This window comes from Mobula birostris, unplaced genomic scaffold (assembly GCF_030028105.1).
Source record: "Mobula birostris isolate sMobBir1 unplaced genomic scaffold, sMobBir1.hap1 scaffold_515, whole genome shotgun sequence".
In the NCBI taxonomy this organism is placed as follows: domain Eukaryota; kingdom Metazoa; phylum Chordata; class Chondrichthyes; order Myliobatiformes; family Myliobatidae; genus Mobula; species Mobula birostris.
Genome location: NW_027278252.1, coordinates 200,053 through 225,521, shown reverse-complemented (window position 1 = coordinate 225,521; position 25,469 = coordinate 200,053). Strand labels below are relative to the sequence as shown.

At 43.0% G+C, this 25,469-nt stretch overlaps 1 protein-coding gene across 1 annotated transcript in view; it reads left to right on the top strand.

The window, feature by feature from the left end:
* The first annotated feature begins 711 nt into the window (after positions 1–711).
* Positions 712–25,469, top strand: part of LOC140193344 (3-oxoacyl-[acyl-carrier-protein] reductase FabG) — a 42,902-nt gene continuing 18,144 nt past the window's right edge. The window contains exons 1-4 of the mRNA XM_072250669.1: positions 712–1,535; positions 2,681–2,851; positions 10,908–11,086; positions 13,070–13,163. Of these exons, the coding sequence (XP_072106770.1) occupies positions 1,506–1,535; positions 2,681–2,851; positions 10,908–11,086; positions 13,070–13,163 (474 nt within the window). The 5' untranslated portion in view covers positions 712–1,505. The remainder of the gene's footprint in view (positions 1,536–2,680; positions 2,852–10,907; positions 11,087–13,069; positions 13,164–25,469) is intronic.

Genomic DNA, 25,469 nt, shown 5'->3' with positions numbered 1-25,469 from the left:
CAGAACGGAAATGTATTTCGGCCCTAGATCATTCAGTACTTTATAAACCAGTGGTAATATTTTAAAGTCAATCTTCTAATGGACAGGAAGCCAGTGTATTGATCTGAGAACTGGAGTGATGTGTTCCACTTTCTCGGTCTTAGTAAGGACTCTAGCAGCAGCGTTTTCAATGAGCTACAGCTGTCTGAGGGACTTGTTAACGCTATTACAATAGTCCAGCCCAGTAAAAATAAATGCATAGACGATATCGTCTAGCTCTTGCTGAGACATAAGCCCTTTAACTCTCGCTATTTTTTATAGATGGTAGTGGGTTGGCTTTGTAATTGTCTTAATGTGGCAGCTGAAATTTTAGTCGAGAAAAGGATACTGGACTTAGAGCAACAGGGATTAATTGAGGGTAGCTTTAGGAGAAAAACATCTCTTAAAGGATGTGGTTATGTGTATAAAAGGGGAGCGGTACCATAGCTGATGCAATTTACACATAAACTTCATTAACGCGTTGACAGTGTCTTGGCGAACTGTTCAAACTGTTATTTCCTACAAGACGCAAGACAAGTTAGCAAATTGGATCCAAACTTGGACTAGTAACAGAGGACAGAGAGTGATGATGGAGGATTACTTCCGTGGTTAAAAGCCCATGATGGGTGTGTAGTGATGGATAGGAAATTTTACTGAAAAAATGGAAGTTTGCCCATATTTGGAGGACTAATGCGGTTAGGAGGTACACCATGCCTAGCTGTACTAAATTGAGGCGAAGAATGTAAGAGCAGGATTGCTACGATACAATCAACGCAAAATAACGTGAATGCTGGGAATCTGTAAAGAAAAGCTTGCTGGAAACACTCTGCAGCTGGTGCAGTGTTTGTGGAAAGAAAACGAGTCAACTTTTCAACACTAGGACTCTTATCAGTTTGAAGAGCTACTGGTTCGCAGTGCCAGAGACCCGGGTTCATCAGTGTCGGATGCAGTTTGCATGTTCTCCCATAAAGTGACTTCTGGGTGCTCCAGCTTTCCCCCATAACCCACAGACGCGGGAGTTGATGGGGGTTTCGTTCACTGTAAATTATCCTCAGTGTGTGTGACGGGAGGAAGTTGATGGAAATATGGGGGAAATATTTAAAAATGGGATTAGGATTAGTTGAAATTAGAGATTGATGTTCCACGGGCTGAAGGGCCTGCTTTATATTTTTGTGATGCACTTAAATGTATCGGTTTCCAGCGCTGCCTTTAACCAAGCCTGGCTTTGTGGAACATTGTTTTACGTCTTTTGATGAATTCAAGGTGAATAAATTCAAAGTAGTCGGGATGACACCGGGTTGCCGAACGGCGGGCATAGCTACGGGCTGGTAAAGGGAATCGGTGTACTCTGTCGCCAGTAAGGAGAAGAGGGGCTGAAGGGCCTGTGTGTGTGCTCACTGAATTGCCCCGCCGGAGCCGGAACGATAGTGAGGGAGGCAGCGCCGACCGGCGCCTTCAGATCAGAAGCAGCTGCGCCTTTAATTAACATGGCGGCTCAGGCGGGAGGAGTTACGCAGGTGACAGAGAAGAGACTGACCGACACCTTCTCCCTTCCGCCTCAGCCCCTCCTTACACTCCCCTTCCCTCCCGTTCATCTCCCCTCTGTGGAAAGGAGCGAGAGCTCGACCCACCTCCCTCCTTCCTCCCTGTCAACCGCCCCCTACCCTCCTCCCCAACCCTCTTGTACCCTCCTGCGTCCCTTGTCTGCCCACTGTTGCCCCCACACCCCACGTTCTCCCTCCCGCCCCCCCCTTCTCCCCTATTGCTCTGCCACTGGAGCGCTATGTTCCCAATACTCCCTGTGGGGGGGTAGGGGGTGGTCTCGACCTTCCCTGTGCCATTCTCCATCTGACCCGTAAACTGAGTGTCGACACTTTTCCTAAAATAATATATTTAAAAACACATTTACAATATTCACCACGGTTTTAGGTTAAAATATGATCCTCGCTGTCCAGAATGCCCTCCAGTCGCTGGGGATCCCATCAGTTCGGGATGGCCTCCGGAGAGCCAGAGGAATCGGACTCACAAATTGGGTTCCCTGCGTATAGCAGGGAACCGGAACCAGGCCTTTTGGCCCATTCAGTATGTGCTAGCCATCTCAGCTGCCCCCAGTTTGTACTGCTCACCGACACAATAGGGGCGACTTACAGTGGCCCACTAAAGTACCAACGGTCATGGCGTTCGGAAACCAGAGCACTGGAGGAAACCCATGCAGGCTTAACACAGACTGCAGCCCTGCTCACTGCTCTACTGTATTCCTGGAGGAGGGGAGGCGGGAGGCTCAGACTGATGCTTTGCTGGCCTGGATCTGTGAATGCTCACCCTGGCTGAACCCAGGAGCAGACAGAAGAGGAGGTCCTCTGACTGACTTATCCCCCACCCCTCCACACCTAGTGCCCAAATATCCTCTGCTGTGTGACATTCTGATGTCTGCCTGACTGTATCTTGGGCACTGATCCTGTTCTGACTGTCTTGTTTCTGCCTGTCCTTTGCCTGGGGCACTGACTGATGTTTGCCGGTCCTGTATTGGGCACTGACCCTATGCTGTCCCTCTCATTTCTGCCTGTTGTCCTGTATCTCAGGCACTGACCCTGTGCTGTCTGACGTCTGCCTGTCCTGTATCTGGGGCACTGACCTTGCGCCGTCTGACTCACTGTTGCAGCGTTTGTCACTCAGTGGGAAGGTGGCTCTGATCACCGGTGCAAGTTCAGGAATTGGAGCTGGGACAGCCATCCTGTTCGCCAGGCTAGGAGCCAAACTGGCACTGAACGGACGGAACATGGAAAACCTGAACAAAGTGTGCAAAGAATGTGAGGAGGTCGGGTCGAACACGGTAAGTGGGGCTGGAGCTGGAGTCAGGGAGGACTGGTAGGGGGATAAATGTTGGCTGGTAATCAATACAGCGTGAACACTTTTAACCATTGTCAGAGTCATAGAGAGATACAGCACGAAACAGGCCCTTCAGCCCATCAAGTCCATGCTGACTTTCAACCACCCAATTACACTATTTCCATATTTATTCCTTCAGTATCCCCAGATTCTACAGCTGACCTACACACGAAGGGTAATTTATAGTAGCCGGTTAATCTGCCAGTCCTCATGTCTTCGGGATGTGGGCCACCCCATTTTTGTTGAAGCTTGCTCAGCTCCTGTTCAGTATAGGACCAGACCAAAGGGAGATGGGTTGACAAAGCCCCTTCCATTGGATTGTTGTTGGAGCTGGAGTTGTGTGGTGGACTTAGTGCAGCCGCCAGTTTGGCCCAGCAAGGTCCCACAAACAATCAGTACTCCTGCTTGAGTACTGTTGGGGGGGATGGCCTACCTGGGGGGAAGCAACAATGGCCACGCCTCTGGCACAGAGTCCGGCCCTGTGGCTCAGAAGGGTAGGGAAAGGAAGAGAATAGCAGCAGGGATAGGGGACTCTAAAGTTAGGGGGTCAGACAGGCGATTCTGTGGGCGCAGGAAAGAAACTCAGATGGTGGTTTCCCTCCCAGGTGCCAGGGTCTGGGATGTTTCTGATCACGTCCACAATATGGGAAGGAGAACCGACAGAGGTCATGGTACATATTGGTACCAATGACATAGGCAGGAAAAGGGAGGAGGTCCTGAAAACAGACTACAGGGAATTAGGAAGGAAGTTGAGAAGCAGAACTTTAAAGGTAGTAATCTCAGGATTACTGCCTGTGCCTTGTGACAGTGAGTATAGGAATAGAATGAGGTGGAGGATAAGTGCGTGGCTGAGGGATTGGAGCAGGGGGCAGGGATTCAGATTTCTGGATCATTGGGACCTCTTTTGGGACAGGTGTGACCTGCACAAAAAGGACGGGTTGCACTTGAATCCCGGGGGACCAATATCCTAGCAGGGAGATTTGTTTGCTAAGGCAATTGGGGAGAGTTTAAACTAGGATTGCTGGGGGGTGGGAACCGAACTGAAGAGACAGGAAGAGACGGTGGGCTCACAAATTGAGAAAGCTTGGAGACAGTGCGAGAGGGATGAGGGGCAGGTGATAGGGAAGGGATGCACTCAGACCAATAGTTTGAGGTGTGTTTATGTTAATACAAGGCATATTATGAACAAAGCGGATGAGCTTAGAGTGTGGATCAGTGCTTGGAGTTATGATGGTGTGACCATTACAGAGACTTGGATGGCTCAGGGGGAGGAATGGTTACTTAGAGTGCCAGGCTTTAGATGTTTCAGAAAGGACAGGGAGGGAGGCAAAAGAGGTGGGGGCATGGCACTGCTGATCAGAGATGTGTCATGGCTGCAGAATAGGAGGAAGTCATGGAGGGATTGTCTATGGAGTCTCTGTGGGTGGAAGTTAGGAACAAGAAAGGGTCAATAACTCTACTGGGTGTTTTTTATAGACCACTCAATAGTAACAAGAACATGAAGGAGTAGATAGGGAGACAGATTCTGGAAAGGTGTAATAATAACAGAGTTGTCATGGTGGGAGATTTTAATTTCCCAAATATCGATTGGCATGTCCCTAGAGCGAGTGGTTTACATGGGGTGGAGTTTGTTAGGTGTGATGAAGAAGGTTTCTTGACACGATATGTAGATAAGTCTACAAGAGGAAAGGCTGTACTTGATCTGGTATTGGGAAATGAACCTGGTCAGGTGTCAGATCTCTCAGTGGGAGAGCATTTTGGAGATAGTGATCACAATTCTATCTCCTTTACCATAGCATTGGAGAGGGATAGGAACAGACAAGTTAGGAAACATTTAATTGGAGTAAGGGGAAATATGAGGCTATCAGGCAGGAACTTGGAAGCATAAATTGGGAACAGATGTTCTCATGGAAACATATGGAAGAAATATGGCAAATGTTCAGGGGATATTTGCGTGAGGTTCTGCATAGGTACGTTCCAATGAGACAGGGAAGGGATGGTAGGGTACAGGAACCATGGTGTACAAAGGCTGTTGTAAATCTAGTCAAGAAGAAGAAAAGAGCTTATGAAAGGTTCAAAAACCTAAGTAATGATAGAGATCTAGAAGATTATAAGGCTAGCAGGAAGGAGCTTAAGAAAGAAATTAGGAGAGCCAGAAGGGGCCTTGGCAGACATGATTAAGGAAAACCCCAAAGCATTCTACAAATATGTGAGCAAGAGGATAAGACGTGAGAGAATAGGACCAGTCAAGTGTGACAGTGTGTATAGAACCGGAGGAGATAGCAGAGGTACTTAATGAGTACTTTGCTTCAGTATTCACTATGGAAAAGGATCTTGGCGATTGTAGGGATGACTTGCAGCAGACTGAAAAACTTGAGCATGTAGGGATATTAAGAAAGAGGATGTGCTGGAGCTTTTGGAAAGCATCAAGTTGGATAAGTCACTGGGACTGGACGAGATGTACCCCAAGCTACTGTGGGAGGCGATTGCTGAGCCTCTGGTGATGATCTTTGCATCATCAGTGGGGACGGGAGAGGTTCCAGAGGATTGGAGGGTTGTGGATGTTGTTCCATTATTCAAGAAAGGGAGTAGAGATAGCCCAGGAAGTTATAGACCAGTGAGTCTTACTTCAGTGATTGGTAAGTTGATGGAGAACATCCTGAGAGGCAGGATTTATGAACATTTGGAGAGGCATAATATGATTAGGAATAGTCAGCATGGCTTTGTCAAAGGCAGGTCGTGCCTTATGAGCCTGTTTGAATTTTTTGAGGATGTGACTAAAAACATTGATGAAGGTAGAGCAGTAGATGTGGTGTATATGGATTTCAGCAAGGCGTTTGACAAGGTACACCATGCAGGGCTTTTTGAGAAAGTAAGGAGGCATGGGATCCAAGGGGACATTGCAGAACTGGCTTGCCCAGAGAAGGCAAAGAGTGGTTGTAGACGGGTCATATTCTGCATGGAGGTCAGTGACCACTGGTGTGCCTCAAGGATTTGTTCTGGGACCCCTACTCTTTGTGATTTTTATAAATGATCTGGATGAGGAAGTTGAGGGATGGGTTAGTAAATTTGCTGATGATACAAAGGTTGGGGGTGTTGTGGATAGTGTGGAGGGCTGTCAGATGATACAGCGGGACATTGATAGGATGTAAAACTGGGCTGAGAAGTGGCAGATGGAGTTCAACCCAGATAAGTGAGAGGTGGTTCATTTTGGTAGGTCAAATATGATGGCAGAATATAGTATTAATGGTAAGACACTTGACTGTGTGGAGGATCAGAGGGACCTTGGTGTCCAAGTCCATAGGACACTCAAAGCTGCTATGCAGATTGACTCTGTGGTTAAGAAGGCATACAGTGCATTGGCCGTCATCAATCGTGGGATTGAGTTTAGGAGCCGAGAGGTAATGTTACAGCTATATAGGACCCTGGTCAGACCCCACTTGAAGTACTGTGCTCAGTTCTTTCTGGTCATCTCACTATAGGAAGGATGTGGAAACCATAGAAAGGGTGCAGAGGAGATTTACAAGGATGTTGCCTGGATTGGGGAGCATGTTGTATGGGAATAGGTTGAGTGAACTCAGCCTTTTTTCCTTGGAGCGACAGAGAATGTGAGGTGACCTGATAGAGGTGTACAAGATGATGAGAGGCATTGATCGTGTGGATAGTCAGAGGCTTTTTCCCAGGGCTGAAATGGCTAGCACGAGAGGGCACAGTTTTAAGGTGCTTGGAAGTAGATACAGGGGAGATGTCAGGGGTAAGTTTTTTATGCAGAGAGTGTTGAGTGCGTGGAATGGACTCCTGGCGACGATGGTGGAGGCGGCTACAATAGGGTCTTTTAAGAGACTCCTGGATAGGTACTTGGAGCTCAGAAAAATACATAGAGGGCTGTCAGTAGCCCTAGGTAATTTCTCAGGTAAGGACATATTCGGCACAGCTTTGTGGGCCGAAGGGCCTGTATTGTGCTGTAGGTTTTCTATGTTTCTAAACTTGCAGGTTGAGACGGTGGTAAGGAACATAAATGCAATTTTAGCTTTCATTTTGTAAGGACCTAGAATGCGACAAGGATATAATGCTAAGACTTTGTAAGTCAGGCTGCACTTGGAGTATTATGAATAATTTTGGGCCCCTTATCGAAGAAAAGATATGCTAGCATTCAAGAGGGTCCAGAGGAGATTCAGGATTATGACCCCATGAATGAGAGGGTTAACATGAGGCGTGTTTGATGGCTCTGGGCCTTTAGTCGCTGGAGTTTAGAAGAATGTGGGGGGGGGGATCTCTTTGAAACCTATTAAACATTGAAAGGCCTAGATAGAGTGGATGTGGAGAGGATGTTTTCCATAGTGGGGAAGCTTAGGACCAGAGAGCACAGCCTCAGAATTGAGGGACTTCCATTTAGAATAGAGCTGAGGGAAAAGAGTGGTGAAACTGTGGAGTCATTGCCACAGACAGCTGTGCAGGCCAGTTCATTGGGAATATTTAAGGCAGAAGTTGATAGGTTCTTGATTAATCAGAGCATCAAAGGTTATGGGGAGAAGGCAGGCGAATGGGGTTAAGAGTGATAATAAGTCAGCCAGGATGGAATGGCAGAGCAGACCCAATGGGTCGAATGGCCACATTCTGCTCCTATGTCTTATGAATGTACCAACTGCAAACAGATGATCTGCCCAGGACAGCAAGGAAAACTCTTCCTTCAAAACACAGTAGCTCTTTTCCCTTACAACAAGAACCCACAGGACTGTGGTATACAGACTGTCTAGTTCTAGAGCAGCAACGCCCTGCAGTAATGTCTGAATGTGACTGTGGGGTGCCAGCTGAGAACATAAAACAGTATGGCACAGTAAAGGCCCTTCAGCCCATGATTTTGTGCTGATCGGTATAACTTGCTCCACGATCAATTGAACCCTTCCCTCCTACATAGCCCATAACTCCACATTTTCTTACATCCATGAGCCTACCTAAGAGACTGTTAAATGGTTTCTATTGTATCACCCTCTACCACCACCCCCAGCAGTGCATTCCAGGTATCTGTCAATGAAGAAGAAGAAGAAAGTTCTTAACTCCGAGTGGAGTCATCGGGACGTCGCCATGATGGTGTTTTTTTTAGCAGGCTTTCTTACTTTTACGAGGCCGAGTTGCTAGCTCGATGCTCAACCCAGCACAGATGGAAAGTGTGCAAGGGAGCCGGCTGGATTCGAACTCGGGAGCCTTCGCTCCGAAGTCCAGCACTGGTGTCAGTACTACGTCCAAAAAAAATTTCTGGCATCTCCCCTAAACTTTCCTCCACCGATTTTAAACATATGTCCTTTGGGTTAGAAAAGTCCTAACGTGTTCAGTCTATTCCAATCCAGGCAACGCTTTGGTAAATCTCCTCTGCACTTTCTCTGAAATATCCACGTTCTTCCTATAGTGACATAACCAGAACTGAACACAGAACTCCAAGTGCAGTCTAAACAGACTTTTATAGAACTATGAAATGTGGCTCTTGAGCTCCGTCTCCGGAATAATGAAGGCCTTGTTAACCGTCCTATCAATTTGTGCAGCAACTTCGAGGGATCTATGGATGTGGATCACAAAATCCTTGATTTCCGCCCCCCCTTCCCCCCCTCCCGCTTTGCTAAGAATAGACTTGGATTTGAGGTTACTCTGAACTGAGAGTCCTGTGGACCAGATGATGCCTGCAGATGTTTGTGTCCAAGGTGAACTGTGCTTTAATCATTGGATTTTGTCCTGATCCGTGGTAGCATGACACAAAAATTGGTGTTGTGGTGGATAGCGATGGAAGTTGTCAAAGGGTCCAGCAGGATATACATGAGATGAAACGTTGGGAGGATTGTTGGCAGACAGAATTTAATACTGACAAGTGCCAGGTGATGCACTTTGAGAAGTCAGATAGGGATAGGAACGTACAGTAGTGATGGGGTATCAAGAAATAATGGTGAAGGCAGCTTACAGCATGTTTCCCTTCATAGGCCAGAGCACAGGATATAAGAGATGGGGTGTTATCGAGCAATTTTACAAAGCAGCGGTTAGGTCACATCAGAAGTGTTGTGTTCACACAATAGCAAGGATGTGATCATGCTGGAGGGAGTGGGGGAAGAAATTGGATGGGCAGGGTTTGTTTTCGCTGAAACAAAGGAGGTTGAGGGGTAACTCGACAGGAGTATTTACGATTATCAGAGATTTAGTTAGGGCTGTGGGGAAAGTTGTAGAACAGGAGGCACCTAGGAGTACAAGTACATGGTTCCCTGAAAATGGAGGGTTTTTTTTGGCATGCTGGCCTTCATCAGTCAGGTCTTGAGTATAGAAGTTGGGATGTTATGTTGTAGTTACACAAGACATCGGTGAGGCCAAGTTTGGAATATTGTGTTCAGTTTTGGTCACGCTGCTGTAGGAGAGATGTCATTAATCTGGACAGAGCTCAGAGAAGATTTACGAGGATGTTGCTGAAACTGGAAGGACTGACTTGTGGAGAGAGTTTGAGCAGGTTGGGTCTTTTTTCCTTGGAGTAGAGGAGAACGAGGAGTGATAGTATAAAGGTGTAAAAAACCATGAAGGGGGTAGATAAGATGAGTGCACACAGTTGTTTCCTTAGAACCAGAATCAGGTTTATTATCACCGGCATGTGTTGTGGAATTTGTTAACCTAGCAGCAGCAGTTCAAAGCAATACATAATATAGAAGAAAAACAAATAATAATAATAATAAATAAATAAGTAAATCAATTGCAGAATACGTGTATTGAATAGATTAAAAATCATGCAAAATACAAATAATATATATTTAAAAAGTGATGTAGTGTCCAAGGGTTCAAAGTCCATTTCGGAATCAGATGGCAGAGGGGAAGAAGCTGTTCCTGAATTGCTGAGTGTGTGCCTTCAGGCTTCTGTACCTCCTGCCTGACGGTAACAGTGAGAAAAGGGCACGCCCTGGGTGCTGGAGGTCTTTAATAGTGGACGCTGCCTTTCTGAGACACCGCTTCCTGAAGATATCCTGAGTACTTTGTAGGCCGGTACCCAAGATGGAGCTGACTAAATTTACAACCCCCTGCAGCTTCTTTCGGTCTTGTGCAGTAGCCCCTCCATACCAGACAGTGTTGCAGCCTGTCAGAATGCTCTCCATGGTACAACTATAGAAGCTTTTGAGTGTATTTGTTGACATGCCAAATCTCTTCAAACTCCTAATAAAGTATAGCCGCTGTGTTGCCTTCTTTATAACTGCATCAATATGTTGGGATCAGTTTAGATCCTCAGGGATCTTGACACCCAGGAACTTGAAACTGCTCACTTTCTTCACTTCTGATCCCTCTATGAGGATTGGTATGTGCTCCTTCCTCTTACCCTTCCAGAAGTCACAATCAGCTCTTTCATCTTACTGACGTTAAGTGCCAAGTTGTTACTGCGGCACCATTCCACAAGTTGGCATATCTCACTCCTGTACGCTCTCTCGTCACCACCTGAGACTCTACCAACAATGGTTGTATCGTCAGCAAATTTACAGATGGTATTTGAGCTATACCTAGCCACACAGTCATGTGTATATAGAGGGTAGAGCAGTGGGCTAAGCACACACCCCTGAGGTGCACCAGTGTTGATCGTCAGTGAAGAAGAATGTTATCAACAATCCGCACAGATTGTGGTCTTTTGGTTGGGAAGCCGAGGATCCAATTGCAGAGAGAGGTACAGAGGCCCAGGTTCTGTAACTTCTGGGAACGATGGTGTTAAATGCTGAGCTATAATCGATAAGCAGCATCCTGACATAGGTGTTTTTATTCTCCAGGTGGTCTCAGGCTGTGTGAAGAGCCATTGAGATTGCATCTGTTGTTGACCTATTGTCGCGATAGGCAAACTCCCTAGAGTTAGGGAATCAAGAACAGGGGTTTAAGGTGAGAGGGCAAAGATTTAATAGGAACCTGAAGGGCAATTTTTTTCATCCACAAGGTAATCTGTCACCCAGTGTGGGAAGGTGTGTGGTTACTGAGCATTTTACTCTGTACTTCATCAGCCCCTGCTGTTACCCGGTGACCTAACAGATGAGGCGAGTGTGAACCAGGTGATGGAGAAAACAGTGAGTTTCTACGGACAGCTGGATGTGCTGGTGAACAGCGCGGGGATCCTGCTCCTGGGAACCATTGAAACCACAAGCATGGAGCAGTTCGATCACATTATGAATGTTAACGTCAGGTATGAATTCCCTTTGGGCATCTCACTCTCAGTGAGGTCTGATGTACTCTGTTAGGGATTCAGGAGTTATGGAATTACCTATGTGAACTTGGTAGAAGTGAATTCAAACAAAAACTGGTCTTCAGTCGTAATGCAAAATTGCAAGTAGTAATCAGTCTGCAATGAAAAGGGCAGCTTTGCAAACAAACAGGCTGCTCAGAGATAGGGTTTGCAAACTGACATGACTGAGAGATGTTCTATTCATCAGACAATGGAGTACATTAAATAGCCTGCATCAAACCAGGTAACAGGCACTGGCCGAGTTATTTTGTCAACTAGCACATCAAACACAGTCCCGGGAATTTTTGCTCTGTCATTAATTGGGTACCCAGAGAGTTAGCCCTCCTAACATTAATTTTGGGTACCGGGGCTTTCTGACCTCAGAAGCTTTAAGACCATCCATATTGGATCCCTCTCTCCCAGCAAAGGTGCTTGAACATTCAGCAGCATCTTGTCAGTTAGAGTATGCTCCCATTGTAAACACAAGGCAATCTGCAGATGCTGAAAATTCAGGCGACGCACACAAAATGCTGGTGGAACGCAGCAGGCCAGGCAGCATCTATAGGAAGAGGTTCAGTCGACATTTTGGGCCAAGACCCTTCGTCAGGACTAACTGAAAGAAGAGATAGTAAGAGATTTGAAAGTGGGAGGGGGAGATTTGAAATGATAGGAGAAGACAGGAGGGGGAGGGATGGAGCTAAGAGCTTTTTAATTTTTTCCCTTCTTTCTCTCTCTCTCTCTTTTCTTCCTCTGTCCCTCTCACTATAACTCCTTGCCTGCTCTCCATCTTCCTCTGGGCTCCCCTCCCCCTTTCTTTCTCCCTAGGCCTCCCGTCCCATGATCCTCTCCCTTCTCCCAACCTCGTATTCCTTTTGCCAATCAACTTTCCAGCTGTTAGCTCCATCCGTCCCCCTCCTGTCTTCTCCTATCATTTTGGATCTCCTCCTCCCCCTCCCACTTTCAACTCTCTTACTAGCTCTTCCTTCACTTAGTCCTGACGAAGGGTCTCAGCCCGAAACGTCAACTGTACCTCTTCCTAGAGATGCTGCCTGGCTTGCTGCGTTCACCAGCATTTTGTGTGTGCTCCCACTGTAAATATGGAATTCAATGGAACCATTTGCCAGACTCACAGTATCAAAGTAAACACTGTTATTGTAGCTATTGTAATTGTATTGAATCACCTGCTCATTCTCTTTCTTGTTAATATAAAAACACAATATACTTTGAGTTTGGACTCTAAACTTTAGAGGATCTTTAAGAGAAAGTCGGCTTGTTGAGATGACTAAAAACTTCTTAATATTAACCAGCTTCAGCGTCTCTCGCTGAAGACTCAGTTCAAAGTCACAACATGCTCTCAGCTTGTTTTCCTTTATATACCCCTCCCCCCCCATTGCTAATATTTGGGTAGAGGAGCGCTGAATTTTTGATGTCCCAATACTATGTGTTCTCTCTGGGAGGGAATGAAAGGAACACAATTGAAGCCTGACCATTATGAACTTTACAAGCTTCTCTAAATCATAGAAACATAGAAATCTACAGAACATTACAGGCCCTTCAGCCAACAATGTTGTGCCAGTCATGTAACCTACTCTAGAAACTGCCTAGAATTTCCCCACTGCATAGCCCTCTATTGTTCTAAGCTCCTTGTACCTATCTAAGAGACTCCTAAAAGACCCTATTGTATCCGCCTCTACTACCTTCGTTGCCAGTGCGTTCCATGCACCCACCATCATGTTACTAATCTTTTCATGGTTTCAAACTGATATAAGTTTAGGTCTGTATGTAACTCATTTCATGGATCTAATTAAAATTATGATTTAACTTTGTAGGTATGCTGTAATAAAAATTAACTCTTCACAGGTGAAGATGCAGTGTAACCACGTGCAAATAGAAAGTGTTTTCAGACGTTAACTTAAATATTTTTCTTCGTGATATCTTCGACAGGTCTGTGTACCATCTCACACGACTGGCTGTCCCTCACCTCATCAGAACCAAAGGCTGCATTGTCAACGTATCCAGTGTTAACGGCCAGCGATCAGTGAGTGTTCATGTTCATTTTTAGTTAACTACATCCTATTTTTAGCTGTCCTCATCCCAAGGTTATGCTTGTTGGCTGGAAGTGCAGTATTCCTTAGCAAAGTGAGGGCCCAGACAGTTACTGTCTCTGTAGTCCCTCTCTGTCTCCTCCAGGGCCTCGGATAGAACCTTGTACCTCATTTTCCCTGCCCCCTTGATTTCTCCACTCCTTCAGTTATCAAGGCTTCCCTGATCTGCTCACGTGTTCACAACAATTCCCCCTAGAAGTGGCAATGAACAGGGGTAGCTCCACACTTAAGCTGTCTTCAATTTGAGGGGCTGCCTGGTTTCCAGCTCAACAGCCAAGCTCTGTCTTTTTAAGATTGTTCCTGCTTTTTCTGTGTTCCTCTGCATTCTACTTTCTGCTCACCTCTCCATCCTGAGGTACGAAACCCAGTGCTGGTTTGTGGCAACAGTCAGGAGTCTGATATACTGTACTGTGCAAAAATCTTAGGCAGCTACATATACATTACTAGGGCTAAGAGGCTGGCACTGTGCTGTATTTGTCAACATGGAGCGCAGAGCGAGTTTGTAAGTCTGGTGGGAGCAAAGGAAGTTGGGAATTGTGAAGGTGGAGGGCCACAGGAGGGGTGTGGGGCAAGTGACAGAGAAAGAGCGCCAGGGGCGGAGGGGTGGTGCAGTTGAAGACACACCCAGCCCTGAGACACCAGGCAAGTTCATACGATTCCAAATAAATGAATCATAGTGCATTACAGAATGTCACTCTGGTGCTTCCTGCTCCCCATCCTTTTCCCAACTATGATTCCCCTCTCACTGCCTCCTTCCCACTCACGGTCCACGTTAGAGACCCATATCAGAATCAGGTTTATCATCACTCACACATGTCATGAAATTTGTTTCTATTTTTGCAGCAGCTGTACAATGCAATACATAAAATTACTACAGCATTATGCAAAAGCCTTAGACATCCTATCTATATACATTTCCCTGAGGCTTTTGCATAATACTGTAGCTAAGTACAACTTCAGCACAGTAGCTTCCCTCTAATGCTCCATTTGCCTTGGAGTAATTTTCAGTGTTCCCAAGATAAGTTTTGGTGCTTGTTAACTTTTTAGATTTTTTTTGTATGAAAATACAAACAAATCTCTCTGAAAGTAGTTGAGTTTGTCTTTCCTTGATCCACATCTCTTCATATCGTATGTCATTTACCACAGTTGTGCCTAATTGCTTATTTTGTGTGTCTTGATAATCTAATGCACCTTTCAGTACAACTATGGTAACTGCCTTCTTTCTTGCTGTCTGTGTCATAAATAGATCGAACGTGAAATGGCCCCCTGGCCCACTGAATCCACACCGACCATCAATCACCTAATCCTTATTAATCCCATTTTTTTGTTCTCTCCACACTCTCATCAACTGCCACCAGATTCCACCCCTCACCTGCACACGGTCAGCAAGTCTTTCAGGCACTTTTTAGGGATTTGAAAGGAAATCGGAGCACCTGGGGGAAGCACACATAGGTTATAGGAAGAATGTGAAAACCCCAGACAGACAGCAGGGTAAGAAATCAGGAGTGAACTTGGGTCACGGGAGCTATGAAGCAGCGCCTCTACTAGTGCTGCCATTGTGCTGCCCATGTGTCCGTGTAACCCTCTAGCCCTTTCAACGTCCTTATACCTGTGTCCGGAAGCACCACTCCTCACATAAGGAGCCATGCCTTTCTCCTGACTCCCAACATGTCCATCCGAATCAATCCCTCACTCACATCCATTCCTTATAATCCCTCTCTCTATCAGAGAGCTTCTGAAAGTCCGCATGGACAACTGGCAGTTTACAATTTACAATGTTGCCTTTAAAATACCCGCCTTAGGTGTTGATGATGATAGTTAAAGTTTTCTTTGTTAACCATAAGATGTTGCTGGGCAGTAACTACATGAGCTGCCTTGTGTTTGCCCCCAGCTTAAGCCTTCTCTCCCAGTTACGCCCCCTCCATTATCTTTTAAACCCCAAATCACCAGTATCTTAGGTGGTTCTCCTAAGTGTCTGTCCCAGTGTGTAGAGGGCTAGAACTGTTCATCAGACCCATACCTCTCAGAATGGAATCTTCTTCATATTAAATGTCATCGAATACTAAGGGCCAGTTTTCATGCTGTCTGATTCAGACTCTAGATAGAATTTTCTTCTCATGATATTCTGAGTAGTTCCCAGAACAGCTGGGGCACAGATTCCCTGCTTTTTCACTCTTTTGATGAATGGGGTTAAAGGTGTACTGTATGCCCTACAATTTTCCTGATTTGTTGTAGGAGGCAGGTGGTAGCCATGTACAGGAAACTTCCTCAGGCAGGGCTGGGGAGTCAAGATGATTATGTGTGCCTTCCAGGTCAGGGCTATAGGACCATTACCAGCTAAAGGTAATGAGTAGTCGGATAGACAATAGGTGCAGGAGTAGGCCATTCAGCCCTTTGAGCTAGCACCGCCATTCACTGTGATCATGGCTGATCATCCACCATCAGTATCTAGTTCCTGCCTTATCCCCATAACCTTTGATTCCACTATCTTTAAGAGCTCTATCCATCTCTTTTTTGAAAGCATCCAGAGACTTGGCCTCCACAGCCTTCTAGGGCAGAGCATTCCATATATCCACCACTCTCTGGGTGAAAAAGTTTTTCCTCAACTCCGTTCTAAATGGCCTACCCCTAATTCTTAAACTGTGGCCTCTGGTTCTGGACTCACCTATCAGCGGGAACATGCTTCCTACCTGCAGCATGTCCAATCCCTTAATAACCTTATATGTTTCAATAAGATCCCCTCTCAGCCTTCTAAATTCCAGAGTATACAAGCCCAGTCACTCTAATCTTTCGACATATGACAGTCCTGCCATCCCGGGAATTAACCTTGTGAACCTACGCTGCACTCCCTCAATAGCAAGAATGTCCTTCCTCAAATTTGGAGACCAAAACTGCGCACAGTACTCCAGGTGTGGTCTCACCAGGGCCCTGTCCAGCTGCAGAAGGACCTCTTCGCTCTTATACTCAATTCCCCATGTTATGAAGGCCAGCATGATATTAGCTTTTTTCACTGCCTGCTGTACTTGCATGCTTGCTTTCAGTGACTGATGTACAAGAACACCTAGATCTCGTTGTGCTTCCCCTTTTCCTAACTTGACTCAATTTAGGTAATAATCTGCATTCCCATTCTTACCACCAAAGTGGATAACCTCACATTTATCCACATTAAACTGTATCTGCCATGCATCTGCCCACTCACCCAGCCTGTCCAAGTCACCCTGCATTCTCATAACATCCTCCTCACATTTCACACTGCCTCCCAGCTTTGTGTCATCGGCAAATTTGCTAATGTTACTTTTAATTCCCTCATCTAAATCATTAATATATATTGTAAACAGCTGCGGTCCCAGCACTGAACCCTGCGGTACCCCACTGGTCACCGCCTGCCATTCCGAAAGGGACCCGTTAATCGCTACTCTTTGTTTTCTGTCAACCAGCCAATTTTCAATCCATGTCAGTACTCTGCCCCCAATACCATGTGCCCTAATTTTGCCCACTAATAATCTCCTATGTGGGACTTTATCAAAGGTTTTCTGAAAGTCCAGGTACACTACATTCACTGGCTCTCCCTTGTCCATTTTCATAGTTACATCCTCAAAAAATTCCAGAAGATTAGTCAAGCACGATTTCCCCTTCGTAAATCCATGCTGACTTGGACCAATCCTGTTACTACTATCCAGATGTGTCGTAATTTCATCTTTTATAATTGACTCAGCATCTTTCCCACCACCGACGTCAGGCTAACCGGTCTATAATTCCCTGTTTTCTCTCTTCCTCCCTTCTTGAAGAGAGGGACAACATTAGCTACCCTCCAATCCACAGGAACTGATCCTGAATCTATAGAACATTGGAAAATGATTACCAATGCGTCCACGATTTCTAAAGCCACCTCCTTAAGTACCCTGGGATGCAGACCATCAGGTCCCGGGGACTTACCAGCCTTCAGACCCAACAGCCTATCCAACACCATTTCCTGCCTAATATAAATTTCCTTCAATTCATCCTCTACCCTAGGTCCTTTGGCCACTATTACATCTGGGAGATTGTTTGTGTCTTCCCTAGTGAAGACAGATCCAAAGTACCTGTTCAAATCGTCTGCCATTTCCTTGTTCCCCATAATAAATTCACCCGCTTCTGTCTTCAAGGGCCCAATTGTGGTCTTAACTATTTTTTTTCCTTTTCACATACCTAAAGAAGCTTTTACTATCCTCCTTTATATTCTTGGCTAGTTTACCTTCGTACCTCATTTGTTCTCCACGTATTGCCTTTTTAGTTACCTTCTGTTGCTCTTTAAAAGTTTCTCAATCCTCCGGCTTCCCACTCGTCTTTGCTATGTTATATTTCTTCTCTTTTATTTTTATACTGTCCATTACTTCCCTTGTCATCCACGGCCTCCCCTTGGGATCTTTCTTCCTCTTTGGAACGAACTGATCCTGCACCTTCCGCGTTATTCCCAGAAACACTTGCCATTGCTGTTCCACTGTCATCCCTGCTAGGATAGATGGAGATGTGTTGGAATTATCATACAGGAAGTGTGTTGATAGGAGTAATCAGTTCCACTCCAGTAAAATCCATGGGGCTCACATTTTCCAGCAGTGATGATGAAACCCTGACTTAGTAGAGACACAGTTGCTGCTTGTCTGGTAACCTGAGCACTGGGTTTGAACAAGGGTCAGACGTAGGGTGTGGTCTCTTTCATCTTGGTGGGGTGTAACTTGGATTTTAGAAATTGCCTTTCTTTTCTTTTTCAATATTTTTATTGATTTCTTACATAAAACAATACAGAGTACAGCAGGATATATAATATATATCGATTACAATATATTGAAATCGCAAATATAATCTCATTACCCAATATCCATATAGATTAAATTTAAACATAATATTGAAAAGGGATAATCTTATTATACAAAAAAAATCTAAACCCACTACCAGAAAAAAAAACAGCTGTTTGATAAAAAAAAAAGAAAAGGAAAAAATCCTTATCATATAATAAAACATATTGTTAGCCAACATCTGTGCTTAATAGCAAATCAAACATTTTGAAAATAGTTCAAAAAAGGTCCCCACAACGTTAAAAAATCTTATCTAGGTTCAGAAATTGAACAGCGAATCTTTAAATTTAAACATGACATAACATCATTTAGCCAATGAGTGGTTGGTTGTTCGTCCATCGTTGACGTCGATGAGGACTTCGACACCATTATGATGGTGTCAAGACTAGCACGTGATTTGGATTTAAGTGAGGGAGAGTTGCGCAGCGTCAGCCTCACTCTCTCTTCCCAATTCCCATCTGGATCCAGTGGCAAGACAGAGTCTAGACGGCTGGAGATGGGACTAGGCGCAGTGGATGACCAGGACGTCTTCTGTGTCTTATCCTGCTCTACACGTTCCACGACGCTTGCAGAGACCGCCTTCTTGACCGTTGGACCTTCCATAGGTCTCGTCCGCTCAATCCGCCGGAGTCTGTCTTCACATGCTGGGATAGACAACTCCCTATCTCACCGAGGGTTTGAGACCCATCGGCTACCCTCACCTGGTTTAGCCGGCTTGTCGAAGCCATTGCCCGGGGTGTGGCCGCTGTCGCATGCAAACAGCTACGGGGAGCCACAGGTGAGAGCTGAGTGCCAGGTGGGGATCAAAGGTGGACTAACCGCCCTGAAAAGGACGCGACATGTTCCCCACCAGAGGTGCTACCCCTACCTGACACCCCATACACCCCAATGAGTATGAGTAGGCCAATTGGCATCCTTCCATTTAAGCAACAATGCCCTCCTGGCTATAAGAGAAATAAAGGCCAAAATATGCAGATCATGTGTCTCCAAAATAATATCATTTCCTCCAACAATACCAAATAAGGCAGTCAAAGGATTAGGTTTAAAATTTACTTTAAAAAGCACCGAAAAAGTTTGGAATACTTCCAATATTTTTCAATACTCGGACAAGTCCAAAACATACGAATTAGTGAAGCTTCTCCATTGCTACATCCATCACAATAGGGAGATATAGCCGAATAAAAACGAAAGAGCTTATCTTTAGTCATGTGGGCCCTATGAATCACTTTAAATTGTAGAAGGGAATGACGGGCACATAACAATGAGGTATTAACCAATTAAAAAATTTCATTCCAGGTATCCTCAGAAATTGGAATCTGTAAATCTTGTTTCCAGAGATTTTTAATTTTGTCTGAAGGAATATTTCTCATTCCCAACAACATACCATAAATATTAGATATAGATCTATTATGGAAGGATTTCAAATTAAAAATTGTATCAAGTAAATTCTTATCCGGACTTTTAGGAAATGTATGTACTTGAGAACGCAAAAAAGTCTCTAATTTGTAAATATCGAAAAAAGTGGGTTTTGGGTAGGCTATACTTAGCTGACAGTTGTTCAAATGAAGAGACTATCTCCAGCAAATAAATCCTGAAAACATTTAATACCCAATCTATTCCACTCTTTAAAAACTATATCAGTCATAGAAGGTTTAAAAAAAGTTAGAAAAAATGGGACTTGAAAGTGAAAAACTCAATAAACCAAAATATTTTCTAAATTGTACCCAAATCCTCAAGGTGTGTTTAACTACAAAATTATCAGTTAAATTACTTAAAGATAAAGTAATTGGGGATCCAAGAAGAGAAATGATAGAAAATTTATTAATAGAATTAACTTCTAAAGAAACCCAGACTGGACAGTCCTCTCGATTAATATAATATAACCAAAATGTAAGATTCTGTATATTGACTGCCCAGTAATAAAGCCTAAAATTGGGTAAGGCTAAACCTCCATCCTTTTTAGAGTTTTGAAGATAAAATTTATTTAATCAAGGTATTTTATTTTTCCATATATAAGAAGATACAGGTTTCCCCCGCCACCTGAAGGTAGAGCGTTCCTATGAAACGGTTCGTAAGCCGGAATGTCGTAAAGCGAAGAAGCAATTACCATTTCTTTATAACGGGAAAATTTTGTGAGTGTTCGCGGACCCAAAAATAACCTACCAAATCATGCCAAATAACACATAAAACCTAAAATAACAGTAACATATAGTAAAAGCAGGAATCATATGATAAATACACAGTTTATATAAAGTAGAAATACTTTTCCACAATCATTGCCTGAACTGTTCTCCATAGCGAAAATCTCACGCAAGCGCGGTCGGCAGAAAATCTCACACAAGCGCCATCGGCAAAAGCACGGCGCAAGTGCTCTCCAGTAACCTTTAAGCTATGAAGCTACCAAATCATACCAAGTAACACATAAAAATACACCGCCTACATAAAGTAGAAATAGTGTAGTATCACTTACGAGAATTGGGACAGCGCTGAGCACACTGATGATGGTGTGTTAGACTTGTCGGAGTTTGGGTGGTGCAGTGGCCCCCACCCTCCAGGCCGCTGAGTGATACATTGCTGCGAAGCATGCAGTGGTACAGCGGTAGCCAGGACGCATCCAGCACATCTTTAAGAAAAAAGCCGAAATAAACATGCTAATTAATTAGGTGCCGCCCGGCACGTAATTGTTGGCCCAGATCAGAGGCCATTGCCGATTGCGTCGCCTCTGATCTGGGCTGACAATTACGTGTCGGGCGGCACCTAATTAATTAGCATGTTTATTTTGGCTTTTTTCTTAAAGATGTGCTGTGTGTCTCCCAGCTACTGCTGCATTCTCCGCGAGTCGGTATCTCTCTGCGGCCTGGGTGTTGGGGTGGTGGGACACTGGGTGTCATCTTGTCGGCTGTTTCCATTAGAGCAGGCAGCTCATCTTCTCCTATGACTGCCCGCTTCGATGTCGAAGGTCGAGGTCCATCATCTGCTGTGGCTGATGTGGAAGGCTTGCTTGACTGCTGAGCCTCGCGCATTTTTAGATCATACAGTTCTTTGTAAGCACTCAAACCATCCTGCAAATATCCCCTAAACCAACGTATCCTTTCAAAATTAAAGTCGTACTTTATCATTACTCATTCGGTTTCAATTGTTATCCTTTCCTCTTCCAATTGCATCAGCTCTTCATCTATCAGTTCTTGGTCATGGAATTCCAAAACCTTTTCAACATCATCTTCGTCAGCTTCCACAAGCCAAACTCACTTTGTCCTTACTTCGTTCACCACGATCAAAACGCTTAATTATGTCTAGTTTTACGCTGAGTGTAACACCCTTCAGGCTTTTCCGATACCATAGAACTCATCTTGCAAAGGGCTGCTCACAGACACGTGTTTAAGCAATGCCGGCGAGAATGCAGTTCCGAATCCGGGGGAGAGCAGCTGCTCGGGGCGCGCGCTGCCTTTTATCGCGCACTGATTTTTTTCATGCACTGCTTTTTTTTCGTGCGCTGCTTTTTTCGTAACAGTGAAAACACCTTCTGTTAGCGAAAACAGGTAACTAATGTAGGTCTTTCGTAACAGTGAGGTTTCGTAAAGCGAATGTTCGAAAAGCGGGGGACACCTGTATAATAGAATCCAGAGAATCAAAGAAGGATTTAGAAATAAAAACAGGTACGGCCTGAAATAAATATAAAAATTTAGGCAAAATATTCATTTTAATAGAATTAATTCGGCCAATCAACGATAAAGAGAGGGGTGGCCAATTTGATAGTGCCTTCGTAACATAATTCAGAAATGTAAAAAAAAATTTCTTTAAAAAGGAATTTATAATTCCTAGTAGTTGTTACGCCAAAATAAGTAAATTGCAATTTCTTACAATTTTAAAAGGAAGGTTAATATTAACTAATACCAAATTATTCAAAGGAAAAAGTTCACTCTTATGGAAGTTAAGTGTATATCCTGAAAATTGACTGAAGCAGGAGAGTAAAGAAAGTATGAAAGGTGAAGAAGACTCCACATTAGAAATGTAGAGCAAAAGGTCATCAGAATAAAGCAACACTTCATGAGTAATACCCCTCCTTAAAATACCAGTGTTATCATTAGATTCCGGGAAAGCAATAGCTAAGGGTTCTAAGACCAAATCAAAAATCAAAGGACAACCTTGTCTTGTTCCACTTTGAAGTTTAAATGGTTAAGAATTCTGAGAGTTAGTAAGAATCTGAGTGGAGGGAGATAAATAAAGTAATTTAATCCATTGAATAAAATTGAGCCCAAAGTTAAATTTTTCTAAAGTTTTAAATAAATAATTCCATTCAACCCGATCAAAGGCTTTCTCAGCATCCAAGGATATCACACATTCTGATATCTCTTTAGAAGGAGAATAAATAACATTCAATAAACGACGAATATTCAGTGGGAAGATCGATTTTTGATAAATCCAGTCTGATCATCAGAAATAATAGATGGCAAAATATTTTCAATTCTATGAGCCAAAAGTTTAGATACAACTTTAGTATCAACATTAAGTAAAGAAATTGGTCTATAAGGAGAACGTTCAGTTGGATCCTTATTCTTTTTAAGAATAAGCGAAATAGAGGCTTCATTAAAAGATTGTGGCAACCTACCTAATTTAAAAGAGTCTGAAAGGACTGAATATAAGTGAGGTATAAGCAAAGAGGAAAAAGCCTTATAAAACTCTCCAGAAAATCCATCAGGACCTGGAGCCTTCCCTGAGTGCAGAGTGAACAACCTCGGCAATTTCCCCATAAGAAATGGTTTGATCCAGCAATTTTCAATTATCATCAGAAAGTGTAGGAATGTTTAATCAATTTAAAAAATTATTTATTACAGTATTTAGGAGGATCAGAACTATAAAGTTTAGAATAAAATTCTCTAAAAGTATCATTTATTTCTAAATGATCAGACGTTTTATCACCATTAGCTTTACAAATTTCTTTAATTTGGTGTTTAACTATAAAGGTCTTTAATTGGTTAGCCAATAGTTTGCCCGTTTTATCACTATGAACATAAAACTGACTTTTATCTTTTAAAAGTTGAATTTCAATTAGATAAGTTAAACGCAGATCGTATTTAGTTTTAATTTCAACACATCTTTTATATAAATCAGGATCTGGAGTCGAAGCATATTTTTGGTCTAATTGTTTCAACTGATTGGCTAATTCAATTCTCTCCTTATTAGCTTTTTTCTTAACACTTGCAGTAAAAGAAATAATTTATCCTCTAATATAAGCCTTAAAAGCATCCCATAAAATAAGACTAGAAGTCTCTTCTAGCATATTCTCTTAAAAAAAAAGAGTAATGTGTCTCTCCAAAAATTTTTTAAAATTCTTATCAGATAACAGAGTTGGATTAAAATGCCGGAATCAAAAAAATAATCAATCCTGGAATACATATGATGAACATGAGAAAAAAATGAGTACTCTTTATCTGTTGGATGCAAAAAGTGTCAAACGTCAACAATATCACATTTCATTAAAAAAGATTGGATAAAGGAGGCAGATATACTAACAGTCAATCGTTTAAAAGATGAGCGAACTAAAACAGGTCTAAACAACAGTTGACGTCTTCTCCTAAAACCAGAGAATACAAACTTAAATCTGGTAAAAGTGAAAAAAAAGTGTTGAAAAAAACCTGGATCATCTATATTCAGGGCATATAAATTAGCAAAAAGCATTAATTTATTATCTAATTTCCCTGACACTATAACAAAACGCCCATTGGTATCAGACACTACATTATGTTGAACGAAAGAAACTGAATTGTCTATAAGAATGGAAACTCCTCCAGCGTTAGCCTCAAAGTAGGGATGAAACATAAACCCTTCCAATGACTGAAAAGACGTAAATTATCACATTTACAAACATGTGTTTCTTGTAAAAAAAAATTGAGACATTCAATTTCTTAATATAATTAAATATCTTATTATGTTTCACAGGATGGTTTAATCCTTTCACATTAAAACTAAGTAAATTAATAGTATGGTCCATTTAAAATATTACTTAAAAGAGAGGTTAGAATAAAAACCGCTAGAATGATTATTAAATCCAAACAATGAGCTTTAAGATAAAGTAACCAAGCAACAAATGATGCTAAGAGAACCAAACAGCTGATAAAAAAGAAACCCACCCCCCACCCAAAGAGAGAAAGTGGACCAAAGGGCAGTCGACAGCTAAACGTACCAACATTACCCTCCCAAAACAATCTACTGGCTGAGCTCCAAAAACTTTTCAAGGCAAACTGCATTCCAACAAGACACAACAAAAAACAGAGCAAAATTAAACTTATTAAAAAAAAACCTCATGAAAAATATAGTATAAGATATTAAAAAGAACTAAGAAAATTCAAAACATATTAACTTGGAAAGTATTAACTCAATGAAAACTTACTAATGTTAAGTCATTAATTTTCTGAGCAAAGAAATAAAAGTACAAAAAAATTAGATACGAAGGTATACCAAGAATAAAAAAAAACAATTGTTCATAAAAGAAAGTAATGAACAGTTAGACTGCTGATCCTAAAAAATAGGATCCATCAGGCAGACGCAACATAGATTTATGTAGGGAATTACTGGACAGTTAAACTTCTGATACTGATTCAGAAATTAAGAAATACCGCACCTCTTGAGTCGAACGGAACCATTTTTCAAAATTATTCTAAGACGAACGTGGTAACGAAGAGAGGGTTTAAAACCTTTATTGTACAACTCCGACAAAACCTTTTTAAACTTGAAGCACTCATTCAACACCTCGGGTGAAAAATCTTCCACAATTCTGATCTTCTGGTCCTCATAATCAATCATACCTTTCTGACGAGATTCATGAATTAGAAGTTCCTTTGTTTGAAAGTCGTGAAGACAAATTATCACTGAACAGGGTCATGCTCCTGGAGGAGGTCTTGGTACTGGCAATCTATGAGTTTGGTCTATTTTAGGTGGAGATTTAAAAATATTCAGAAATAAATTAGCCAAAATACAATCCAATTTTACATCCGTTCGCTTAAATTCAGCGCTGAGTTCCCAGAATTTCTGCTGGAACTCCTCCGCGAGTTCATTTTTATGCTTCCGAAGTGTCTCCATAATAGATTCCAAAGTTACAGGAAGGTCCACTTCTTTTTTAGTAGCTTTGGTATGACTCATCATAAAACAATATTGCATTCAAAAGTAAGTTTTCAAAACAAGTTGGAAATAGTAAATTAAGTAGAGTAGGAGCAACTATAAAAACGCTGCTACTCCATCAACAGCCAGTAGGTTTCTCCAGAAATTGCCTTTCAAGTGCTGACTCAGCCCATCCTTCATTTGAGCTGCAAAATATCCAGATGCAGAAACATAAATACAGTGTTCAAACATTACAGTGACAGTGCCGTGTAAATGAATTCTGGGAGACAGTGATCCTTACGGAAT